Source organism: Microdochium trichocladiopsis (assembly GCF_020744255.1).
Source record: "Microdochium trichocladiopsis strain MPI-CAGE-CH-0230 chromosome Unknown B0I36scaffold_5, whole genome shotgun sequence".
Classification (NCBI taxonomy): domain Eukaryota; kingdom Fungi; phylum Ascomycota; class Sordariomycetes; order Xylariales; family Microdochiaceae; genus Microdochium; species Microdochium trichocladiopsis.
The window spans coordinates 2518486-2531097 of record NW_025763548.1 but is presented as its reverse complement, the minus strand read 5'-3'; the positions used below and the strand labels follow the sequence as shown (position 1 = coordinate 2531097).

General features: G+C 56.4%; 4 protein-coding genes across 4 annotated transcripts; 1 reads left to right on the top strand and 3 right to left on the bottom strand.

Annotated features, from left to right (window-relative positions):
* Positions 1 to 3400: 3400 nt before the first annotated feature.
* B0I36DRAFT_323754 (uncharacterized protein) lies at positions 3401 to 4120 on the bottom strand. The gene has a single exon (XM_046154017.1). It carries the CDS (start codon positions 4056 to 4058, stop codon positions 3564 to 3566), a length of 495 nt encoding a protein of 164 aa, XP_046013037.1. The 5' UTR covers positions 4059 to 4120; the 3' UTR covers positions 3401 to 3563.
* A 3266-nt stretch (positions 4121 to 7386) lies between these two features.
* On the top strand, positions 7387 to 9709 carry B0I36DRAFT_121915 (uncharacterized protein). The gene is made up of 4 exons (XM_046148052.1): positions 7387 to 7966; positions 8071 to 8152; positions 8236 to 8586; positions 8654 to 9709. The coding sequence occupies exons 1-4, from the start codon at positions 7766 to 7768 to the stop codon at positions 9352 to 9354; spliced, it is 1335 nt and encodes a 444-aa protein (XP_046013036.1). The 5' UTR covers positions 7387 to 7765; the 3' UTR covers positions 9355 to 9709.
* Positions 9710 to 9754: 45 nt separating this feature from the next.
* On the bottom strand, positions 9755 to 11163 carry B0I36DRAFT_384151 (uncharacterized protein). The gene is made up of 3 exons (XM_046160984.1): positions 10832 to 11163; positions 10615 to 10682; positions 9755 to 10518 (listed from the first exon to the last, which is right to left on the bottom strand). The coding sequence occupies exons 1-3, from the start codon at positions 10838 to 10840 to the stop codon at positions 10185 to 10187; spliced, it is 411 nt and encodes a 136-aa protein (XP_046013035.1). The 5' UTR covers positions 10841 to 11163; the 3' UTR covers positions 9755 to 10184.
* A 4-nt stretch (positions 11164 to 11167) lies between these two features.
* Positions 11168 to 11801, bottom strand: B0I36DRAFT_323744 (uncharacterized protein). The gene has a single exon (XM_046154016.1). The coding sequence runs from the start codon at positions 11747 to 11749 to the stop codon at positions 11456 to 11458; it is 294 nt and encodes a 97-aa protein (XP_046013034.1). The 5' UTR covers positions 11750 to 11801; the 3' UTR covers positions 11168 to 11455.
* Positions 11802 to 12612: the final 811 nt, after the last annotated feature.

Below are 12612 nucleotides of genomic sequence, written 5' to 3'. Positions count from 1 at the left end.
CATGTGGCATCAGGCTGGTCGGCCTCATGCCGGATCTGCTCCTGGAAGAGAGAGAAAGTGAAGGCCAGTTTCGATCAATTCGTCAACCCTGTCACCGTTACAAGGGGAAACACCACAAGTCACCTGAGCGGCACAGGCGTTATCTAGAACGCCGAGCGTGCTAGAAGCCCTCCCCCCTGTAATGTGCGGCGTCTTTGCCAGATCTGCATCCTCCTTTGGGCGCCCGAGCAGGGGGGGGATGGACAATCATCTGTCGCGCACACACAACCACCAAAAGCTCGAGTGGCTGCCGGGATCGAATGTCGTGCGATTGCGAGTAACCTGACACAGTGGGTCACTATGGACTTATATGCCGCCATAACTACGTTCCGGGGGCCTGGACTCCTGAGAATGACGATTTTGGCGTGGCTTTTGTTTCTTTTTCCCACGTTGCTCGTATCCTGTGTGATCAGCAGCACGCAAAATACCAGTCAGAACAAGAGAGACTAAGCAACCACCCCGGGGGGCAACACGCCAGGTGAGACCATTGTGTGCCAAAATGTCCGATAGGCGGCATGTCACCTTTCGCCCATTTGGTCCCTGACGGTCAAAGGAACTAGTCCCGTCCTGCAGTCATACCGAGTGCATAATCGGCAAGCGACTTTTTGAGATGAGAATGCGAGAAGGGGGTGCGCGGAGGGTGCGCGCACCACACAAAACCACGAGCCACACCCCTGCCACAGCCCAGGTGGACTTTTTGGGCTGAAGCTGAAGGCGCGAGAGCAAATAAATAAAGTTTACGTGTCTCACTCTCCGCATTGCCAACCCCGTGTGACGGTGGCAACAGCCCCCCTGGTCTCCTCAGGCTTGCTTGCATCTGTGTACCATAGCTCAAGACTTCTCCGCGTGTCCCAGGCGGGCAGTACCATGTATGTCCCGCAGCGGAACCGCGCGGCTGGTTCGCTCTCCTTGAAACTACACCACGAGCCAGAATAGGGGCTCTCGCCTGTCAGTGAGGGCCAAAACACTGCGGCGGACATCAGCGATGCCGCTGCCAGCAGGATTGTTCCAGGGCGAGAGCAAGTGCCGGGCGCGCTAGATCGACCGCCAGTCCATTCTGTCTAGCTCCAAATCCGTGCCGCGCTTCCCCGTGCCTCCCGTGGCATTGGGCAGATCTTTAGCTTGGCTCGCTCCCTGTTCCCCGGGCTGTTAGGCGCGGAAGACTTAAACTCTGAATTGGGTGGGCCTGGCGCTGTGTTGGTTCCACGAGCAAGGATGGAGTTGCAGTCCGAGTGATTGTCCTTCCAACACGAGGTCAATGGATGGCTGCATGCATATATCTGGCCAGTCATCAGGCGCATCAACAGCTTTTGGAAACCAACTATTGAGACATGAGACGTATATCGAGTCTGCAGCCCTGGAAAAACTTATCTCATCCCATGGAGGCGAAGTCATTTATCGAGCACCAACAACAACACGCCGCGCGTCAGGAGAGAGAAAGGGGGGAGGGGGGGACCAACAAATGAGGCAAATATGTTTGGACGGTTTGCACTTTTTCAACAAATTACTCGTTTTTGCGTCCCGCCCATTCCAGAGGCGTGCTTTTCGTTTTTCCTTGTTGTTGGCGGACAGGGCTGCCTCAAGAATCACGCATTGTGCGAAGTCCGGAACCGGAAAGAACCGCCAGGGAAAAGCCACTCTCGTGTTGTGTGTAAGCCTTGAGCCAAGTTTCCAGCCAGGCGCAAGCGCAGGTAGAGCATTCTATTGGGTGCCAGAAGCCAGTCCGCGTTGCCGGGCAGCAGTGACACCAAATCGTCGGCGCTCACCTGATGGCTGATGCTGACTGGAAGGGGGCCATGGAGGGCCTATGCTGCCCTGAACCGTGCTCATTGCCCTCTAATCAGATGAACAGGGCCTCGGCCAGACAAGGTACATCTCCTGTCGGGACCTGGCCGGCTTTTGATAAGTGAAGCGTGGCCACGACGTGGGCGCCAGCGGCGGGATGAAGAAAACACGGCAGATCAGGATCGTCAGGGTCCCTTTTCCCCTTCTTGGGCGAATTAGCCGACAGACATGGGACTGGCGGCGGGCGATCCAGGCTGCTGGAAATGAGTTGGCGCAACACGGTAGAAGCCGATGGAGATGGGCCAGACACTCGCCATGGATCGAACGTGTCGAGTCGTGCGGCTCAGGCCTTGACCCTCGTCGGGATTGTTCCTCGACTCACGTGCCGTGTCATAGCTCGGGCCGAGCGCCACTCCGGAGCAATCTTGATCAGTATTATATTCCCGCGTAGAAACGATTCGCCACGGCTAGACTGGTCCGCCTGGTAATGTTGTGGAGATATGATGGAGGAAGGGCCCGGCTCCGCGCTCTTCTCTATCCCATATTTGTCTTCTGCGCCCTGGCCTCTCATCTGCTGCACTCCATGATTAGCAGTCCCAAGCTTCACGCTTAGTGCCATGAGCTGATCCGAATCAAGTTAGGCTGCTTGTTGCCACAGAGTTAATGGCCTGACTGCACAGCACCGGGGCATTCGTATGTGATGAACAATGTCACGCACGTCCCAGTTAAGAACATGATTGGCTTCACTCGTAGCACTTGGGCCTGCCACTAGCCAGACGCGACCTAGTATAACTGGTCATGTGGGTGGCGCTTGGCCACATCCCGTCGGGAAGGTCTCGTCCAAGTCGATCACGCACAGGGTGTATGTGATATTGCCGCATAGGTGCATGATGGCCGGGAACAGGACGCAAGCCCATCCTCTGCGAAACTAGAGGACTGAGATGCCAGGGCAGATCATGTGTGCGAGAATGATTCGGCTCTATCCGCCTTGCATTAGTGGATTTGTCCCTTGCTCGCATTCATGCTGCAAAGGCGACAGTGTCCCAGGGGTCCGTGTGTCGCGTCCAGTATGATATGGAAGTGCTGGGCTAAGCCAAATGTTTCTCGCAAAGTAACTCCCAACTCAGTCGACCAGATCTGGCTCGTTGGCATCAGCCTTCGCTTCCATACCACGAGAAATGCCGAAACGAACCAGGGATATTAAAATCTCAATCATTGACTGGGTTAGTCCAAGAGGTACGACCTTGTCCTTGGCTTAGGGCTGATACCGGGACAGTCGAACTCGCCCGCAACGTCTTGCGTCCCGCAAGTCGGGACCGAGTTGTTCATTCACGTGGGCTACCATACAGGCTGAGCACGGCAGGTGTCCCACAGAAGACAAGCCGTCCTTGCGGGTGATCTAGCCGAGTTTGAACAAGCCCAGGCCGACCATGCGTCACGAAATTACTGGCTGCTTGGCCGAATACGGCCGCCTCGTAGATGTGGCTGAGCTTGAAGTCGACAATTTCTGAACCTTGTCCCGCACGCTGAAGTTGAATGGTCGGTGCTGGAGACAACTTGCACACAATTTGGAGAACTTCGTATGTCGTGTTCGCATTAGTCTTCCCCCAATTCGAGCTGAATTTCCGGCATCTAGGAAATATCGCTTATGTGGTGGATAGAGCTCATTTTGGTAAGAAATACCCAACAACTGCCTGGTTCACAAATGACTTGTCAAGCAGGGAACCCGCTCCGGGAGTCTATATCGCACAAGATGCCTGGTCCGAACAACCATTGTGCGCACAGCCAAAGCCAAGCTTTGTCATGCCACTTTGCAAAATGCGTGGTTTACCAAGGAGGAGCACCCTGAGATAAGCGGACGCGGCAGAATGGCCTTTTTGGGGGGTGGAGAAGCTCTCCTGCCGGATCTCACAGAGTATGGGGCTGACCCGGGCAGGCAGGGGAGCGGCACAACCGGCGTGCCGGAAGTACGCCAAAGGCTCGGATGACTCGGTGAGGACACCCTGCGTCGATCTTGGCTCTGTTTTCTGCAGATTCTCGACTTGGTGGTGGGCTGACTGGCTCGCTGTTGGTGTCTGATGGGCTGCAGGATCGCTGCCGGGCCGTGAAACCAGGCTCAAATTGGATAGACGACATTGCTCCTTGCATGGGGCACGCACCTGTGTGAAGATGGACGGTCGAGTCTTGCTCTTTGCCTCGGATCGGACGTGTAAAGCATCATGAATCTTGACCATGACGTCCTGATGGGAATTCGCATTGCGGTGAGGTAGCCAGAGGACAGCACAAACTCCATTGCTCGCACGTGTGGAGGGAGGCCACCCAGGCAGGCCAGGCTCGGCTCGGGCAACCAGGTTGGGTCGAGTTGGCCGATTGTGGTAATGGGGCGCCTATTTAAGGTTTGTTTCTGCATGGTGACGACCCTGCACCCATGTCGAAACAGTGCACAACGGCTGGTCGCCCCAGAAGAGACTGGATGTGCGGAATAAGTCCCTGATGCCCTGCCCTTGTCGCCCACATCCCACAACATCCAGTGATACTCGTCATTTTCAGGGTGGCTTTTTCTTGGGCCTTGTCAGTTGCCAGCTGCCCCGGCTCCAGGGAGTGCGCAACACAACCCCGAACAGGACTACGGAGCACGCCCTTGGGTGAAGGTTGTGTCTTCTGGCCAAACAATGACTGTGGAAGAGCCGCCCCCCCCCTCACCAGGGCCTTCCACACGGTCGCATTGTGTTGCGACCCCAGAAAAGGTTGTCCGGCCCGACCCTTCTGGTCTGCCTGGAGGTTGCAGCGATCCACTCTTTAAACATTCCAGTCGTGAGTGGTCATTGCAGACGCACACTTTGGCACATAAGTGGCGTGGCTTTTCATGCGCGTCCGGCGAACTTGGCGGCATCACGTGAGCCAAGCTTTGTGCGGTCCTCAGCTGAAACATTGGCTATTCCGTGATTGTTGCTTTCTGCACCCTGCGAGCCTTCTCAGCAATCCTGAGAATCGAACAAGGTCCAAATTCCAGCCGCCGTTGTGCGGAGCAAACAATGCCATCTACCGTGGGTTGTAGCTTCAATGCCGACCGTGCATTCCAGGCATGCTTGTTGGCCCATCAGCCTCACACAAGTTTCACCTATGGGGGAGCCTTCCGGAGCCTGTTCCGGGTCCGCGAAGCAGTATGCTACCCTTTCAGCAAGGCCCCTATACCACCTGCATGGTAAGATGTTAAGATGTCCCTGCTCGGTGCATCGACTGGTAAAAGGTCTCCTGATTTGGTACGGTGGGGTACGCACTTTTGGGTGGTCTGACCAGGAAACTGGCCATGATGACCAAACTTCGCTCATGTAACAAAAATGCACAAATTAATGGCAGTGTAATGTGACGGCAAGGGTTGTTCTCAAGCAGACGCTGTAGTTTGACCATCTCGGAGACTTTCTGAGGGGTCACCGGTCTCCAAATTGGGGTCCTTGTGTAAGGGATGCTAGGACACCGTCATCAATCTGTGTGGTAGAGCCAATGGCATCGTAGCGCCCCTACTGATTCTCGAGGCAAAGCAATTGTTTGCGTATGTCTCTGACCGCTGTCTTGTTGCTCGGAGGATCAGAACAACGCTGTGGTGACGCAAGACAGTCGAGCTGCCGACATTCCGGACAAGCTGACTGCATGTGAGCAGTGGCGCTGGATTGCTCTTGTACTGCTTCGTCACGAAGCAGGCGAACTGTTTTGAAGCTGTCTCCGGCTTAGGAAGACGTGGATTGCATCCTTCAACGAACTGGAATGCCGCGGCCGCAAGGGCGTCTGCCCTCGCATGAGAAACCTGCCACGTCTACAGAGGTAGATGTCGGAGTCGCGCGTTGGTCGAGAGGGAGAGCAAGTGAAACATGCCTTAGGGCCGTTTGCTCGCCACTGCCTGCACAATCTCATGCTTCGGTCCCGGGCGGGCGAGCAACCCACGCCGCCACGAGGACGACAAGTGACGGCGCCCCTTTGGAAATCGACTTGATGACAAGACGATGATCCTCGCGTCAGGAGGCAGTCATTGCTGTTTAGGGGGCTACGTACGTGACTGGCAGCTTCGGGGTGCTCGCCGTGCCGGCGACGCGGACATCGGCGCGCGGTGATTAGTGATGTTTAGCGGGCCCAAGAGGCAAGTGTCGTTGGTGACGATGGTCGTGGTGGTGGATTGCTGAGTGTGCGTGTGAGGTCGATGTTGTTTCTGTTGGTGGGGGGCCCCAGCCTGCCCAGGAACGCCTCTTAGAGGGCTGTCTGTTGGGCCGGAGTAAGGGCCGCGCCGAGGTCGGTGGTGATTGGCCAGAGGGCCGTGGCGAGGGACATTGGCGAGACTGGCTCGTTCCAGCGGCCAGCAGCCATGTCCCACTCGACCGACCTACCTGACTTGCCTGCCACCGAGCACCCATCACGGGCTGTGGCCCACGGTCCATGCCCAAGACGTCGATCTTTCAGCCTGGAACCTCTCAAAAAGCAAATCCTTCATGCACGTCCCAGGTCGTCACCGCCCAGCTTCGCGGGACCCATCCGCCTTAGCCCGCTTCACGATTCGCCCGCTTCAGTCTCACAGCTCCTGTCGCGTCAGGGCCAACGCTCTTATCGCGGCAGCCCCAGGGTTGGCCATCGTCTCCATTACATGTTCGACACTATCACGGCCGCCTGGTCCCCCTTCCCCGTCAGGTAGTCGGTGTCCTTCACCTCGAGCTACCCACACACGATCATACCTAACCAGGCAAGCCCAGACCAGACGTACCTGGTCCAGCAATGCCTCGTACTGCCGAATCAGGCTGGATCACGAGGGCGCTGGTGATGCACCTGCATGCAGCTATGCAGGTATTGGATCGATACCTCACATTTGATGAAGCACATACCACGCCCAGGACCAGCCTGCCATCGCCCTCTTTCGATAGAAGCACCCCATGGTCTGGAAATGGGCCTCTTCAGCCACGGGCCTATGGCTGAGGTCATCGGCCCAGCTTTCCATACGAGGCCAACCTGAGCCCAAGATGACCGTCCTCCTTAGTCCAGTAAAAAGAAAAGAAAAGGAAACGACATCATGCCAGGTCGGGTCTGGTCTGTCAGCATGGGTACCGGCTTATAGTTTGAACAGGGAAATGATTACACGCGGTAAGTTCTGGCAGCTCTGCCTGCCTTCGACAAGGGACGCCGTGCCAGCCGGGCAGTGAGCTAAGGATCGACTGGACAGCGGCACGGCGTCAACTTTGCCCCTTGTCCCTTCGTGTCAATCAAACCCAAGTGCCGGACGTCGCTGCTCCCCGGTCAATGTTGAAGTGGGCTGCCACTGAACATCACTTAGGTGATCTGCTCTCGCTGCTCGTGCATGGAGCCATCAGATGTACAAGTATACAAGCACTTCATGCCCAACTGAGACCTGCCCAGCTTTCATGTCTTCCAGCCCTCACCTGACCCTGTCATTATCGACATATCGCGACATACACCCTGGAGCAAACCCTAGTTCTTGTCTTGTTCTGCATGGTCCAGGACACGTCTGCATCCACTTCTTACTAGACCCAATCCTTGATCACGACACAGGAAACCTAACAACGACGCTCACATGCAGAGCAAGCATTTTGCACAGAAGACGGGATACGGACAAGTCGGGCGACAGCGAACCAAGGCCAACTGATCGGTATTACTCGCAAGAGAACACCGGAAACCGCTGTGTATCGAAGCCGACACAAGACACACCAAGCCAAACGTCTGTGAGGCGAAACGATCTGCGCTCGAAGGAGTCCTGCTGCATCCACTGGGCTTTCCGCATCGTCTTGGCAAAATCCAAGAGAGCACTCGTTCTGCTTTTGTCTGCGTGAAGCCGGTCGACAAGCCATTGAGCGCTTCACTCGATCGTTTGGCACAATCGAGTGGGTAGCACAGTCTCAAGCTTCAGCGGAACAAGATCGCCCAAGTGCATCAAGTCCCCCTCATGGCTATCGCCGCAAGCCCCTTTCCGAAGCCGCCAGCTGTGAAGGGGAACTTCGGAGCAGACAGGGGATTCGGGGCCTTTGTACCGTCGAAGGGCATCATGATGTCCCATCCAGCTGGACCACCTCGTCAGATGGTGAACGCAGAGCCAGGACCCACGACCTCTATAACAGCCTACTCAACCAATCCTACCTCCTTGCCAGTGAGTGCCTCTCTCCTAGCTGGGTGCAGGACTCCTGCACCGGCTCTGCGCCAACGGCCGAGTTACCTTCAGCCCACGTCAGAATCACTAACGCTGAGTGGTAGGTCAGCAACGAGGAACGCAACACTGCCCGGAACAACAAAGCTCGCAACAAACTTGGCTATCATAGATCATCCGTGGCTTGCGGTAAGCTTCAAATCGCCTCCCCTCACCTGGGCTCTCGGGGTGCAAACGTCGAATGTGATTCAGTGGCTGACCATTTGCATTAGGACACTGTCGCCGCAGGAAAATCCGTTGCAAAGTGGACAGCAAAAGCACTCACGGTCGATGCGAGAGCTGCATCAAACTGAAGAGGGAGTGTGAGTTCCAGCCTGTTGACCTACAGCCAGACCCGGCAGGTTGCGGAAGCAATGGTGTGCAACAGTCGAAGCCAAAGAACCGGATCATCGCATCCTCGAGGATCAGGTCAACATCGTCCTCACCAGCGGTCAAACACGAACTCCCGGCACCTGTCAGCTATGGCTCCTACCCTGGCGCACCCGCAGTAGCCTCATGCCCAAACATGGGACCACCAGCAATGGGGCAGTACGAGTCAAGTGCCATCTTGACGGATCGCTCAGGTAAGCATTCGGTCGAGCGCGAGGCCTGTGAAACTATCAGTGAACTGGACTGACACACCACTGGCAGGGCCACAAGACGTGAGCGGGACGAGACATCCACTAGGATACGGTAGCTGGCCAGGCTCAGAAAATCTTAGTCCCAAGCATGGGAGCGGCTCAGGCTTCCAGATGGGTCCTTGGAAGCCAAGCTCGGAAGAGGCTCCGAGCCTTACTGGGTTCCATGGCTTCTCACCACAAACACATCATCACCCAACCGAATGGCCACAATCCATGGGAACCGTCACGTCAGGCGCTGGCAGCGTCCGGGTCGAAGATGAATGGGACCCCTCACTACATTCCCCAGCGCGGACTATGTCATATGAGAGCGAAGACAGCGCAGCGCCGCACTACGTCATGCTTGGTGGACATGACCCGCATCGAGGTTCCTTCGACCGTCGCTCTTCCATGGGCCCAGACATGTACGCTCCTTCCATAGTCTCGAGCTCCATGGCATCGCCCGTCGAAGCGCATCACGCGCAAGTGGGCATGGGACCTGCACCAAGGCCTCAAGGAATGACCGGCCCGGCCTACCCCTGGCTGGAGCAACAGCCATATCCGTACGCCAGCAAGCCGGCACCAGAGTATGGTCCGACATGGTTCGTCAACCACAACAATAACAACAGTCCGTACCATCAGCCAGCGGTAGTGAAGCAGCATCTTGAACACGGACACCATGTGAGCCACGCTATGGGGGAAGCTCACTACTATGAGGGTTCCAAGAGAGTCTGATTCGGCAAGGAGAAGCCGAGCTGGTGTGCCGATTGGTGCGGCAGGCAGGCGTGGTGCTGACTGGTCCGCGTCTCGCAAAGGCCCAGGATGCATGGAGTTATTGGGATAATTTTTCATTTTCTTCGTTACTGTCTTTTTTGGTGGATATTTATTTTTGCGACAGCAGATGATGGCGGAGGCAACAGTCCTTGAGCATTAGCGCCATCGTTCAGAGGTGGATATGTTGTAATTTTCGCGGGAGGGCCTCATTTTTCTTTGGGCGGCGGCAAGAGAGTAGATACACAGCATAGAGCAGCACAAGGGCACGAAAAACGATATATGTGAAGCTCCAAATCGCTTTGGCCTCATGGAGGATGCACTGTAGTGAGTCACTCGCCTTGTCGATGACGCATCTTTTATTGCCCAGTGCAGCCCCAAACACAATTGGCAATTGTTTTCACGCGTAGTCGGCATCAGACATTGGGATTTTCAACGCAGAGATGTCCATACACCGATACACGAAAGACAAGGCGTCTCTTTATAAGCCAAGCAAGGACACCAATGGCATCCGCATGATTGCATGAACATGAACATGAACCATACCTGGGTTGATTGAGAATCCAACGTATAGGCTTATACAAGCCGAACCCATGCATGATCCGTATAAATTCCTAAAATTTGAACGCCGAACCCCCTTTCCGAAATCAAAATTGGAACATATCCTCGTTCGCTTTTCTTTTTCCTCTTCCTCTTTTCTATCTCTCCATGCCACGCCACACACCACAAGAAGGAAAACAACGCAGGGCCACACGCCCGGTCGTCACGGCCACCGTGTTCAGATCCACATCTATTCACGTGGAAAGCTGCCACGTCAGCACGATCAGGGTGACGTACGCCGCGGCGCTGAGGCTGGTGAGGATGAGCACCGTGTTGCCGCTCGTGCGGAAGCGCTTGGCGACCTCGCCGTCATGGCCCGTGACGGTGAAGAACTGCCGGTTGCCCTGGTACCGCCGGTACACGGCGCAGACGAGCACGGCGCCGCCGTAGACGGCAAAGAGCGCGCCGATGGCGTAGAACTCGGACGTGAAGATCTTGAGGATGATGAGGGAGAAGGAGAACAGGGAGAGGGCCGTGCGCATGTAGGCGCCCTCAAAGGTGCGCTGGGCGGCGCGGATCTCGACGAGTCTATGTTTTTTCGGGGGTTTTATTAGCATGAGTGAAAATGCCATGACTCGAAACAGCGTTTCTACAAGAGCCCGAAGGGGAAAAGGGTTGACATACTCTTGTGAGGTGAGGACTACGGAGCGCGCGCGGTGCATCCGCAGGTGGAAGCGGTCCTCAGCGCCGGGCTGGCGGGGAGGTCTCGGGTCAGAACTGGTGCACAATACCACGTAGAGAGCGACCCAATGGCTTTCGTAGAGTCTGATTTCCGTACAAAGGAACCACCTGGTCGCTCGGCTGTGGGATCACGACCAGGGCATGGAACATCGAGACTCACCTGGAACATCCCGCTGCGTCTGACTGCTGGCTCAAACCGAAGAGTGGAGAGATTGGGGCTAGGAATTGAGCTTCTATGCGGCGTTTACTACCAGCAGTGTTGCCGTGCCGAGGATGTCACCGTTCAATTGGCCGCCACACACTGGGGAATGATGAAGTCGTGGTCCACGATGATCGGGATCGTGTGGAGTGACGTTGAGCCCCAAGTGCCATCCAAAGTGGGGCCCCGGGATGGAGGCCCCACCCGCTCACTGCTAAGTTTAGAAGTCTTCACTGGCTGGCCGCACCTTAACCGGGTGAGATGCGGGATCAAACGACCAGGGCAACAAAGTTGATGTTCGGCAAGGCCAGAAGAGTATTCCATTGAAACAACAGGACGATCTACTACTAATAGGATATCCCCGAGCCAAGACTGGCTGTGCATTGCTCGGCTCGCAACAACCTTTGTCACAATTCAGGTCCCACGAGTGGGCTGGCCTAGTTGTGCTTAGTCCCACCATTTGAGAGAGTGTGTGGAGAGTCTCGACGAAGAGACATTGGCCATGTCAAATGTGCGGTTGAGGAGGAAGTTCGTGCCCTTTGTGGTGACCCTCCTACGGGAAGTCCAAGCTCTGCGCATCGTGGCTCAGCGGAACCACTGCCGTGCACCAAGAAGCCACCAAGAAAGCTTGGCCTGGTGGCATTGCTTCCCGCATGGGGAGGGAAGAAAGCGTTGCAAGGTCTCTCTCCTGGTTGAAGGATGCTCATGCAGGACCCAATGATGGAGAAACACGAACAAGATGGCCACAAGGCGGATTGGTATGAGGAGAATTACGCAGGCCTCCCAAGGAGCTCTTCCCAAGCACATCTGCGACTGCTTGACGGCTCGTCCAGAGTGACATGTCCAGACACTGCCGGTATGCCTGCTGGGTGCTTCCATGACGTGGGTGTCGCAACCTTGGGAGGCATACCCAGCGATCGGCAGGTGGGATGAATGGATGAGGATCCCAGTGGAAGCATTCCGCCAGTGGAGGCAGGGCAGCTGTGGACGAGTGCCGGCGGGGCGGTGGACGAGTGCCGGCGGGGCGGCTGAGCAAGAGTGCCTTGGGGGACCCACCCGCAGGCTGGAAACGCCTTGCGGCGGGCAGACTGCAACTTCCCAAGCCCGGCGTTGTTTCTCGAGCCTCGCCCAGGGTCGAGTCGTCGTGCGACCGAGACCCGCAGGCAGGCAGGCAGACCCTCGGCGGTGCGCGCACCATAGTGCCATTCATTCCCACAGGAGTCTGTCGCCAGGCGCAATGAGTTATTGCTCCTCTGTGCAGCGCATCATCGAGTGCCAACGCAACATCTCCGTGGTCACAGCAGCAGTCTCTCCAGCCAGGTCCTGTTGCCGTGCTTCTCGCCAGACCTACCTTAGGTAGGCCCGGTTATTATTCCATTCCCAGGCGCGGGCTGAGCCGACCCCACAAAACCCTGTCCAGTCCTCTGAATACGGACCGACGACACCACCACCCCAGGCGTCGACCTGCACGGCCTCATTGCACAGAGTCTGGTGCAGAAAGCAGTGCCCGGCCTATGACGGCATTTCTGCCCTAGCCAGCCCTTGCAAAGTCGGCGCAGCGAGTATTTCCACCTTTGCGCAGGAATTAGCTCCCACGCGACCCCAATCCCTCCCTCAAGGGTTGTCTCTCGACAACAGACAGACAGACAGACAGACAGACAGACAGACAGACAGACAGCCGGCCGAGCTGGCTGAGCCCCCCATCCTCGTCAAGCTCTAAGCGCCGTCGTGACCAGCCCGGC